The sequence below is a fragment of the Oryzias latipes genome, chromosome 22 (assembly GCF_053564925.1).
Source record: "Oryzias latipes strain Hd-rR chromosome 22, Olatipes_Hd-rR_3.1".
Lineage (NCBI taxonomy): Eukaryota > Metazoa > Chordata > Actinopteri > Beloniformes > Adrianichthyidae > Oryzias > Oryzias latipes.
Window position 1 is genome coordinate 14,031,843 of NC_136258.1, and position 12,480 is coordinate 14,044,322.

The 12,480-nt window shown below is 39.9% G+C and overlaps 1 protein-coding gene across 1 annotated transcript in view; it reads left to right on the forward strand.

Annotated features, from left to right (window-relative positions):
• The first annotated feature begins 2,605 nt into the window (after positions 1-2,605).
• The window catches only part of LOC101157335 (connector enhancer of kinase suppressor of ras 3), a 45,628-nt gene continuing 35,753 nt past the window's right edge, over positions 2,606-12,480 (forward strand). The window contains exon 1 of the mRNA XM_004082376.5: positions 2,606-2,877. Within this exon, the coding sequence (XP_004082424.2) occupies positions 2,826-2,877 (52 nt within the window). The 5' untranslated portion in view covers positions 2,606-2,825. The remainder of the gene's footprint in view (positions 2,878-12,480) is intronic.

The window sequence follows — 12,480 nt, forward strand, 5'->3', positions numbered from 1 at the left end:
CAGGTACGTCATCAGGACCAACGGCCTTTCCGCTCTTCATCCTTTTCAGAGCCTTCCTAACCTCATCCTTTCCAATCTCTTCTACTTCCTGCTCCACAACAACCACATCTTCCTCCCTTCTTTCCCTGTCATTTTCCTCGTTCATCAGCTCCTCAAAATACTCCTTCCATCTTTTCTGTACACTCTCTTGGGTTGTTAGCACCTTTCCATCTCTGTCCTTAATCACCCTTATCTGTTGCACGTCCTTCCCATCTCTGTCTCTCTGTCTGGCTAGCCTGTACAAGTCCTTCTCTCCTTCCTTTGTGTCTAACCTGTCATATAGCTCATCGTAAGCTTTCTGTTTGGCCTTTGCCACCTCTCTCTTCACTTTACGCTGCGCTTCCTTGTACTCCTGTCTACCTTCCTCAGTCCTTTCTACATCCCACTTCCTTTTAGCCAACCTCTTCCTCTGGATGCATTCCTGTACTTCCTCATTCCACCACCAAGTCTCTTTACCGTCTTTCCTCTTTCCAGATGACACACCTAGCACCGTCCTACCTGTTTCCCTGATAATCTCTGCTGTAGTTTCCCAGTCATCTGGAAGCTCATCCTGACCACCCAGGACCTGCCTCAACTTCTGCCTAAATTCCTCACAAGTTTCTTCATTCTGTAGCTTCCACCACTTGGTCTTCTTTTCTGTTTTCCCTCTCTTCTTCTTCCTGACCTCCAGAGTCATCTTACACACCACCATGCGGTGCTGTTTGGCTACACTCTCTCCTACCACCACTTTGCAGTCATTAACCTCTCTCAAATGACCTCGTCTACATAGGATGTAGTCCACCTGAGTACTCCTACCTCCACTTCTGTATGTCACTCTATGTTCCTCTCTCTTCTGGAAGTAAGTGTTGACTATAGCCATTTCCATCCTCTTCGCAAAGTCCACCACCATCTGTCCCTCCAGATTCCTTTCCTTCACACCAAACCTGCCCATCACCTCCTCATCACCTCTGTTGCCCTCACCAACATGCCCATTAAAGTCTGCTCCAATAACAACTCTCTCTCCTCTGGGAAAACTCTCTATGACCTCATCCAACTCACTCCAGAATCTCTCCTTCACTTCTAACTCACAGCCAACCTGTGGCGCATACCCACTGACTACATTCACCATCACCCCTTCAATTTCTAACTTTAGGCTCATCATCCTGTCTGAGACTCTTTTCACCTCTAGAACACTGTTTACAAACTCCCCCTTCAGAATCACTCCTACCCCGTTTCTCTTCCTATCAACACCATGATAGAACAGTTTGTATCCTCCTCCAATACTACGTGCCTTGCTGCCCTTCCACCTTGTCTCCTGCACACACAGTACATCTACCTTCCTTCTCTCCATCATGTCTGCCAGCTCTCTGCCTTTCCCTGTCATTGTGCCAACGTTAAGAGTCCCTATTCTCAAACCTATGTTCCTGCCTTTTCCCTTCTCTCTCTGGCCACGGACCCTTCTGCCTCCCCTCTTTCTTCCACCAACAGTAGTCAAATTTCCACCGACACCCTGTAGGTTAACAGCATCGGTGGCGGTCGTTGTTAACCCGGGCCTCGACCGATCCGGTATGTCTAAAGTGTTGTGGATGATTCGCATGGTTATTTTGGCAATTTTTTACGCCGGATGCCCTTCCTGACGCAACCCTCTCTATTTATCCGGGCTTGGGACCGGCACAGAAGTTACTGGCTTGCAACCCCTGTGGCTAGATTATTTTTTCAAAAGTAAGATAAAGTAAAATACATTTACATTGTTTCAACTAACGTTAACATATCAAAAGCCCATTTTAAAAGATTTACAATACTAGCAAAAATATAAAAATTTTAGAAAATTAATAAAAACAAAATAGGAAGTATAAACCAAATTCAATAAATCAAGCTAAGAAAATATATAATTTTATAATGCATGATATGACAATACTTTCAACTCACCAACAGGGGGCGGCGCTGAGTTAAATATTTCTCCATAGTGATTTGAATTTGATGGGACAGAAAAATAAAGCTACGTTTTAAGTGGCATTTTGCCGTAAAATGGTAGAAAAAGCTTAGTATTTGCACTCCCTTTTATATTGACTTGGAAAATGTTTTATACTTATACTTTTTCTCGTAATACTTGTTTTTTCAAAAGCCGTTGCTGCTCTCGCAACAATGACAACGACGAGCAGCTCCGTTTGCAGAACACGCCTGAATTTTCAAATGAGGGCTGTGAGCAGAGGAATCACCTGAATTCCTAATATACATTTCAATGCGCTTTGCAAATTTCTGTTTATGTGCTTTACGAGGGGCGTTTTCTAATAGAAATGGAAAATAAAACCTTTGCATTTTAAAATAAATGAAAATATATAAAACATAATTAAACAAACCGGAGCTCGCAGGCAAAATGAATCAAAGTTTTCTGTGAATTTAAAATGTGAAAAACTATTATGATGGTTAAAATTGTATGTGTATTAACTAATGATATCATAAAATGTATTTTTAAAGTTGTATTTGTATTTATGTTAAATACTTTTTTGACTATTTGCCCCAGAGTTTTGGTCACGAGCGTGTTTTTTCCCATTGTTTCCGGAAGTACGTGAATGCAGCATGAATCCCATACGGTGCGTTGAGGAGCCATGGGGGGATGTCAGTCCAACCTCCAGCATGATTGTTCAGAGTTGTTTAGAGACTGAAATGGAGCAGACCAACAGCGCGAAGCTGTCGTAGAGTATATGACAGAACGTTAACAATATTCAGGTTATCTTTTTTTTTACGAGTTCTGTTTTTAAAGTCACCCGTTTTTAATCTTTAATGTTGTACTTGAACAAGAAGAAATGGAGCCGATAACGAAGTGGACGCCGAAGCAAGTTGTTGACTGGATGAGAGGTGGGTCTCAGCGGGTTGGGGGTCTGTGTTTAAGTTTATGTGGTAACATGTCTCGTACTTAACGTTTCCCTGAGTCACTTCTGAACTGGTTTCATAGAAACTGCTCCCGCGTGACAGCATACCTTTACCTTTACCGAGGCGCCAACAATAGCAATGCATTTCATTTCCTCTGAAAACCTTAGGAAACTTAAAATGACAACACAACTTATCGCTTCTTACTGCGCTGTTTTAGTTTTAACATAACGTCAAATCGGGTCCGTGAACGCTACAGCAAAGTAAACAAATGTTTAATTAAGTGGCCAAAGTTTGATTTCTAGGATAAATCCCTTTAAACACTTTATTCTTCCTGATTTTATTTTAGTTTTTTTTCTCTTACACGACCTACACTCCCTTATCTAACTCAATTATTTGATTATTAGTGAATCATCGCATTAGTCATCAGGCTGATGAGTGCTGTGATAATTAGGTTGAAACTGCCACTTGTGTTGTGCTGAAACACCCTCAGAGGAAGTGAATCCCATTTCCCTTTAGCCTTTTCATCCCAAAGCTTTTATATTGACATGAAAGTGTACACTGTCACACACACTGTCTCATGGTATGAAGGAGAATCACCTGAAATGGGACATTCAAGTCAAGTTTTACCTATCTTGTTCCTGTGCTTGATTCAGGCGCCCTGAAGAATCCTTGCTATGACAGGGACTTCATTTGTCTTTGGACCTAACTTTACTCACAGCCTTGGTATGTATGATCACATAGGAGAGGCTAAATGGAATGTAAAGCCTTCCTTTAAAAGCGACAGTAACTTTACCCCCCCCCCCCCCCCCCCCCTAAGACCTGAACATTAAGCCTAAAATTGCATTTCTGAATAGAGTCTTTATTCAAATCGTTGTGAATCAGAGGAAAAATGCTGTAGCAATGTCGGATGTGCTACTGTCGGTGGGGTACACGCTCCCTGCTCTGCTCCTTTCCGATGCGTCCACGTAAAGGCGACTAGATCCATGCACATCTTTGTTTTTTTCGTCTGAGCCGCCATCTGGCTGAAAACTGTACAGTTGGATAGCTCTAATAATGCATTCCATATTTGTTGCACCGGTAATGTTAGGTTGGGGGTGTGAGGGGCTGTAAGATAGCGGGAGAGAATGTAAATAAAGGGATTATGGGAAATGAGGGCAGGTTTACTCTGTGCCAACAGTCCCGCCCATAACTCAGAGGGATCTCCTAGATCTCCTAGAAAAAGGTTTTTGTATTTTGCCTAAAAATGGCATTATCATAATTAAAAGACCACTGGGAACACTTTAAAATAGTTTAAAACATCAACATTACTTCTAATACTACATCTAACTAAACCATGAGCAGTTCAAGAAGTCCTCCTCTGTAGTTTTTTTATAAACTGCATTCAAAAGCTTCCTAAATGGACTCTTGTGATTTTCATTTTGACCTCATTGTATGTAACTCGCTCAAGCTGTGCTTCTGAATGAAGCGTGTTTGTCTGTGTTCATCCACGGTTTGGGATGGGAGGGGGGGCATGGATGGGTTATCCCGTGAATGGATCCCAGTTGGGGCATGCATGAAGGATTAGTTGACTATAAAAGCACCATGGCTCTCTGTCTCCTGAAAATCTGACTCAGCAGATGTCTGTGCAGGTCCTCACCGCTGGATTTGCAGACCCATGCTAACACAATAAATGTGGAGAATGATCTGCATGGGAGCATTTCTTCCTCTTTTTCCATTTTAGTATCTTTGTCTATTGACATTTAGTACTGCCTTGCTTATAAATACCTTTATCCCTAAAATAACGTTACTTTGGCATATTATCAGGCTTAACAACCATTTGCTTGCAAATAGGTGCCAATCAATCTGCAACCAAATGGATCTGCTTTTAAGCAGTCAAAACTCCAAAAAAAAAAAACATTTAAACATGTAGAATCCCTATTGCTGCTTGTTTGCAAAAACTTGGGGCAGCTTTTAGCGTAGGAATGCAAATTTTCACAAAACTTACCAGGAGTTCATTTTTTGTGCCTCAGTCTTACATCGCCTTGAGCGCCTTGGTGTATAGAAAATCCAAAAGTCGTCAATACGACATGTAAACACTTATGTTCCTTAATCATAGAATAAACAGTATAATCCTACCAGAGCGTAAAGTAAGGCACATGTGTGGCCCGGGGTCACGACCTCTTGTTGACCATACACACCAATCCCAAACACTACCATTTGCAGAATCGTATCTGGTTGCATTACCTGCTTTTTACTGTAAATATTGATGCAGTTGTTAATCACTTGCATTGTCAAGAGATCAAATGATGGCTTGGCGGGTGCTTTTTGCCACCGAAAGGGAGTTTGATTCTTTGAATTCAAACACTTGGTTCTTGTTTGGGGACTGAATATGCCCTAAAGCTCTTGTCCTTCACCACATGCTTTCTGATCTTGCAGCTGGTCCCATGGTGTCGTGTAATTGGTGTGCCATATGTCATGTGTCGGACAACCCACCTTAGGGGAAACAGGCTCTGATGTGTCCAAATGCATTTTAAGTGAGCAGGGGTGTCTTTGAGATGAATTCTAGATTAGATTTTAAGGACATTACCTATGGACTCACTGAATTCTCTACGAAGAGCCACTTAAATAATTCCGTCTTATGCTTACCACTATTTTCCAAATATAGCCCATATTCCTCACGCGCTGTAATTTAGTTAGGGCAGACGAGCAACATTCAGGAACATTTTTTAGCCATAGTCAGCTGGATAATTTCTCTTTCACTGAGAGGCGCTTCTTAGAATTTTCCCCATTTATGTCGTTGCCAGGTTTAAAACTGCCAGATCAAACAAGGAATGTAGGCACCAACTACTGTGTGGATAAACGGCTTGTGTTCAAGCCTTCCACTAAATAAGCCTCGTAATGCCCCCTAGTATTTTTAGTCTTGCGTCAGTCCAGTTCTCATATACAGTCAATGACTTTAAGAGCTTTTTCTGTCAAAGCAAGCACATCAATGTCCCATATTTGGTAATCATTCATTCACCTTTCGGCATATCCCTTCAGGGGTCACCACAGAGATTCAGCATCACTGCACAGGTGGTTTTTGCAAAGATGCCCTTCCTGACACAACTCTGTATTTCATCCAGGCTGGGGTCCGGCACAGGGGGACCAGACTTGGGCCCCCATAATCCAGTTATAAGACAGTAACGAGCATTAGTAATGTTTTAATATGCCTTTTATCAGGACATTTTAAAAACGTTCATTAGAATTTGTAGATGTATTACTAATACCATATTAGCGTTAATATGTTATTTATATGCTGTTTATTATTATTATTATTATTATAATACCACGAAATTTGTTTGCATTTACTTTGTTTGTTATATTATTTTCTTTTCTTTTATGATTACAAAGCTGCTGTGGTAACAGACAAATTTCCTACGTGTGGGATCAATAAAGTATTTCTGAATCTGATTCTGATAAAGAAATTTATTAGCATTTGTAAAGGCTTTATGAGAAATTTATCAAGACATTTATTTGGATGGATTGTTGTTTCGCAAATGTGTAAGTGTTACGTGTTAATTTTATAGCATGTGTTGATCTCCTATAAATGCTTCATACGTGTTAATAATTTATTAATAAGTGATAACTGTTTCTTTCTTAATAGTTTGATTGTTTTGCAGCCCCCAATCTGAAACCAATGTGTTAATCTTCACATGGCTTATTTTTAAGTGAATAACAAACATATCAACTGTCTTTGTCAATAGTTTGAGTGTTTTCCAGCCTCTTAATCTAAAGTGTGGGCTATTTGCTGGTACAAAAAATGAAAATAGTATACAGTATGAAAATGTAACTTTATAAATGTCTTTAAAAGGCTCTTAAACCCATTACCAATGCTTGTTAATATATTATGACTAGATTATTCAGGAGTTTTATTATAAAGCCTTATCCAATATTTTTGTCCCATGTTGAGTTATTCAAAAGTATTCTGATGTTTTAAAGACTTGTTAAAGACTTAATGCCCATCTTTTCTATAGAATATAACTTCAAATATGTTCAATAACTGATCGCTTTAATAAAAAATAAAAAAAGTCGGATGTGGTATTGCTCCCATTGGTTAGATCTTCAAGAAATCTCCCAAACCCGTGTTAGTGGTTTGTTTGACATGTGTTGTGGATAGCAACAAGGATTTTTCCCATGTCACGTCTGTCAAGTAACACAGAGGTGCCAATGAAGGTAGTTAGCTTGTCAGCGGGGTGACAAACATGCTCTGAATGTTCTTTTGTATTTGCCCAGGCACATCTGCCAAATAGCACAGCCGTGCTTAACTCTTTGAATGCTAAAGTGACCTCACCGGTGGGTTCCTTGAGCGGCCTTATCTCTGGAGACTGTTGGAAGGTGTGAGCAAATGATGGCCGGTGATCTGTATCAGATTTGGACACACTTCCTGAGCAGTAGTGTGAGCAGACGCATCGCAGACGCAGAACCCCTATTAAGGCATCCTACTTTGCATCAGCTGAATGAAGCAGTGGAGGTCTGTATTTGGATAGGCATCGCAGTCATCATCAATCTTATTTTTAGCAACCCGTATGCTGTACAGGGTGTTTGCACATGCTCCAAGGAGAACGAGTAACGAAATGATCCAATCCTTTTCTTTAAAAGCTGTGGAAATGTGTTTCCCTTTAGGAACATTCAAAAAAGTAACAGGAATCCCCGATGTCTCACAGATCTACAGCTCTTAATTCTCTAACATTAGATTTTATTTTTTTTTTAGGAAAAAAGCATTTCTGATGAATGTGCCTGTTAAAGTGCTCGGGAGACTAAAATAGAGCTGTGTGGACTGGGATCAATTCACATTTTTGCGAGAAATTCTTTATTCCCTTATTCTGACTGCAAAACCTGAAGAGATCTGTCAGGTTTTTGTCACTTTGTTGATTTTTTTTTATCTGCAGCACAGTATCAGTCTCCATTTGTATGCATACCCAGCAGGCTTTCTTGCAGGGCGAGCCCAGGAGACAGGGTTTCCCAGCATCCTGGTAACCCTGAGCCAGACCTGTTTGCCTCTCATTCAAACTAAAAACATGTGCATTGCAAATCTCTGACATGATCTAAGCTTACAACGACCAGCGGGACATTTTCCCTTCTATGTAAATAGTGATCACATGATAACTGACGTCCTTATGTGAAATGTTTTGCTCCCCCATTCCTGCTGAGTCAGGCATTTTAAGTGATCCAGATTTGAGCTCAAATCCCTGCTAGTTTTAAAAATTGAAACCCAAGAGGGAAGTTTATATAGCTATCAAAGTGATGCTAATGTATTTCTGCTTAGATAACCTCAGAACATGAGAGGAATGCAGCTGCTTTTATAGTTTCAGACTAAACCTATGGCTGTCAGAGTGAGCTGCCTCAACAGGTCACGCGTATCTTCTGTTGCTTTTAATGGCTTTAAAATCCAGTTTGTATTTAATCAGTGAGGGGGTTTACCGGCGGTCCGAGCTCCCTAACCCCACCACCTGCTCCCTCCGTAATGGAGTTAAATGTCAGCATGATTATAGAGTGGTCTGTAATTTTATGAACCGCCACCCCTTTTTTTAAGGTTTATCTGGGCATTTGGACATAATTTGGTCGGTTCAGAACATGTCCAGACGAGTTCTCACAGTTTAAAATTTCAGGCCTTTCAGGAAATGTAATCTTCAAATCGAAAAAGATACTTCTGACCCTTTTATCATCCACTTTTTATTATTATTGTTACAATAATACACTGTTAGGATAGCTTTTGTGCCAAGCTCTTTGAATTCTCTGAAGCTCATTTTTTCCGTTTGGGAAATCTACAGTTCAGTGGATACAAAAATGTCCTAAAAGGCTCGTCTGTTTCCTCTCCGGATCGTGCGTTGAAGACTAGTTACAGCTAATAAAAACGTCAAAACAAAGTTGGAAATCACCTGGAACACCATAAGTAGGACTGTTGCTCTGATTATTGAATGGGGATTTTACATGCAAGTTACTTTGTCTGTTGGAAAGTCATAAAGCTCGTAATATAGCTGGGTTGTGCCAGGCGTTTGTTTACGACTGAAAAACCAGTACAGACTTCTCAGGCAGTGCCAACTATTGCAAAGTCATTCAAACTGTGTACCCTCTGGGAAGAGCTGTCCAGTTGTACCTGTACTGTACTTGTGCTTTATTCGTTTACTTCCTTGTTGTCTACCAGCAGCATGCAGGTATTGCGATGGAATACCTGACAGACACTTTTTTGTTTGTCAATTCAGTCACCCCCCCAGCAAGTCAACTGACGTTTTTTTACCAACAACATTGGTTCCTCTTATATTAAGCCATTATATTGCTCAAACTGTGCTGTAAATATGGGTTTAAACGAGACTTGGGATTGGCTGTTTAAGGGGCTGCTGGACCTAAAGAAGCTCCCACTGGGGCTTTCTTTGATTCTCTTTTTGTCTCCTTTCATACAAACACCTGGGAAACCAGTGTCGCCTGCTCATCAGCTCTATTGTGGCACGTTGTCCAACAGCATACAAAACATTTATGGTAAAAGGAATGAATATGTCATAACTAGTTCAACAAAGGTTCGTGTTGCTTCACCAGTAAAGCTCTCCTGCCGCTGAGAACAGATTTACCAGTGTTTGTCAGATATCCAATGCTGGTTTTGAGGAGGTGAACAGAATGTCGCCAAAATCAAAGACAGCCTGTCCAGAGAGACGCTCCAGCACAGCGTGCATTGTTTGTGTTCGTCATAGGCTCCCTTCGCCGTGCTCTGAATGTGACACACTGTCAAGTCAGTCGCTGTTATCTCCGCAGGAATATGAGTCAGCGTCCCTTATCCCTCACAATAAGCAGAGCAGAATAAGCTGCCCACAGCGTGTAGGCTGACGAGTGATGTATTTCATTACATAATTCATTTAACTGCTCCTTCTGTTTTTTATGAATTAGCTCCCTTTGTTTGACATGTGGGGAATGTATGCTTTCGTCATTGTACAACACACTGTGTAGTCATGACGAGGTTGGTTTGTGACTTCTTTAATCATTCTGTCTTTCTTCTTAATGATGAGAAGTTTTACAAAGATTTGACAAAATTGCAACTGATATGTTTTAACTGATACCTGAACCATTCAGTATTTACTTGCACGTCAAAACACTTTCTTGTGTTTTCAGACTTAAAATGAATGTGTTTTATTTTAGCTAGAGAAAATCATATTAAAAAGGGAAGAATGAGAGTTTATCTAAACAAATAACAGTAGATGGAAGCATTTTAGCCTGTTAATATGCAATTCAACAGATAAAAGAAACATATTTTATTTTAGGGAAGCCAGAGTGCTGGTAATTTAGAAAGTTCAGTTTCTCACGGATGGATTCAAAGATGTTTCTCAGGAACATTTCTGAACACACGGGCCACTATTTGCTCCTAAAGGGGGTTTGTACATCTGTGAGTGTTTCTATTTCAGTTACATGTTGTCTTAGCAAAACTACTGACACTCTGAAACATTTTGACATTTTGTTTTTTCATTTCCTGACCTAAACATCAGTCTTGTAATTTCAACTGCCATTGAATCCAATCATTCTATTCCAGGGATGGAGGGGAAAAAGGTTGACCAAGTGTGTGATCATGTGACAAGTGGTTTGTTTAGGTTGATTTGAAGCTCCACGGTTGTCGCCAATTCGTGCACACATGACAACATCTAACAAAAGAGGGAGAAAAAACACATTTGTTCCTGGAATTGTCATGAATGATGACGTGATAAAAAGAATATTTTCAAAAACATGTTAGTGTTTTTCTGATGTAAAATTGGGTTCTTTGGATGTTTGGTTTCATTTGCACCATGATTTGTTGTTTCTGCTTTTTAGCAAGTGTGACAGCTCAACTGAATTCTGGTGTGAAGCAAACAAGCAAACAAACCCTGATCCTTTTAAGAGTGAAGGTCTCATCTGACCAAGTGTGGAATTAAAGGGAGTGAATTCAAATTCAACTTTATTTATATAGCGCTTTTCATGCTACAGAGCATCTCAAAGTACTTCCCAGAGATCGAATAAAAATAGGAAATAGGATAAAAAATATAGTAGTAAAAATAATAAACATAGGAAAAATAATACCAATAATAATCAAAATAAATGAATTAATAAAAACACATACACACCCCACCATTAAAACCAAAACAAATCAAATTAGTTGTTAAAATTGTATAAAATCAAATGAAAACATGTGGACAAGTAAAAAATCATGTAAAAGCTTTACTAAAAATATGTGTTTTCAATTTTTTCTTAAAAACCTCCACAGTGGTTGAAGCCCTCACATCCTCAGGCAGGCTGTTCCACAGGCGAGGCCCACAGTGCTGAAAGGAGGCCTCGCCGTGGGTTTTAGATCTGACCTTTGGGACCACCAGCAGACCTGCACCTGTGGACCTGAGGGCTTTGGGAGGGTCATAAACAAAAGTAAATCTGATTAAAAAATGAGGGTCCAGTTCCATTTAAACTTTTATAAACTTATAAAAGAACCTTAAAATCGATCCTAAAGCTGACTGGGAGCCAGTGCAAAGACTTCAAAATTGGAGTAATGTGCGTAAATAATGTCACCGACGTGCGTGAAAAAAGTGGCCCACAGTGCAAAACAAAAAAAGCAGAACTGGTGAAAACGTTGGAAACCGGCAAACTGTACGTCTAACAAGGTAAACTTCTTACTGTGAGGATATATTTTATGTGATGATGTGAAGATCAGCAGGACTGAACGATTTTCTTCACGTTCTTTTTTTCTGTCTTGGTCAGAAAATACTGACCCCAAGTGAGCCGTATGGAATAGTATGGAACGGTATGATTGTTTCAGTCAGCTTACTCCGCTTTCGTTATTTAGTTTCGTTTTGAAGGGAACTGTGTGTAAAAGCAAACCAAACTAAGCCAAGCTATGAAAATTGTTAGTGCTGTCATTCTACCCAAGTGCCAAAGAGTTCATAGTGACTGACTAAAGCCTTAGTCATAACTGCCCTTATGGTTAGATACCGGTTGATCTGGGCCAAAAACTTTAGCCTTACGGATACTTCATGATGCAGTCACCACAGGCATAACTATTGTACTTTTCATTTTCATTACGTCCCTTAAGGCGGCCGCACGAGCCACAAATAAAGTGAGAGACACATCTGCGGTCCCCTTAAGATAATGGCGGTCCTCTTTACGACTCTCCACAGGCCCAGACAACCCAAGAACCCCCAGCACCTGTAGAGGTGCACGTCACTAAGGCTGTAGAAACTGACTTTGGGCCCATTTACATTTTCTTTTAATATGTTTTAATCTGTAAGTCAAATGTTTGCCCTCAACCTAACAGTTTTATTGCAAATTAAAGACCATTACATAACGGATCCTTTTAAATATGTTTTCTTTTTTTTAAAGGCATCTTTTTTTTGTGCTTGGAGTAGTTGAGCCTTAAATATGTGTAAATTCTTTATTGCTTTGACTACAATGCTTGAAATAAATCAATAAAATCAAAGTGTATTTTGTTTTCTATCACAACCAACTCCCCTCTTTTTTTCTTTCTTTACCCCATGGTGCTTAGAAGAAGCTGTATTCAAAATTAAAGAAGCAAAATAGTGAATCTGATCTCTTATGATTCAAAGCTCAACCGAATCTTTCCAATTG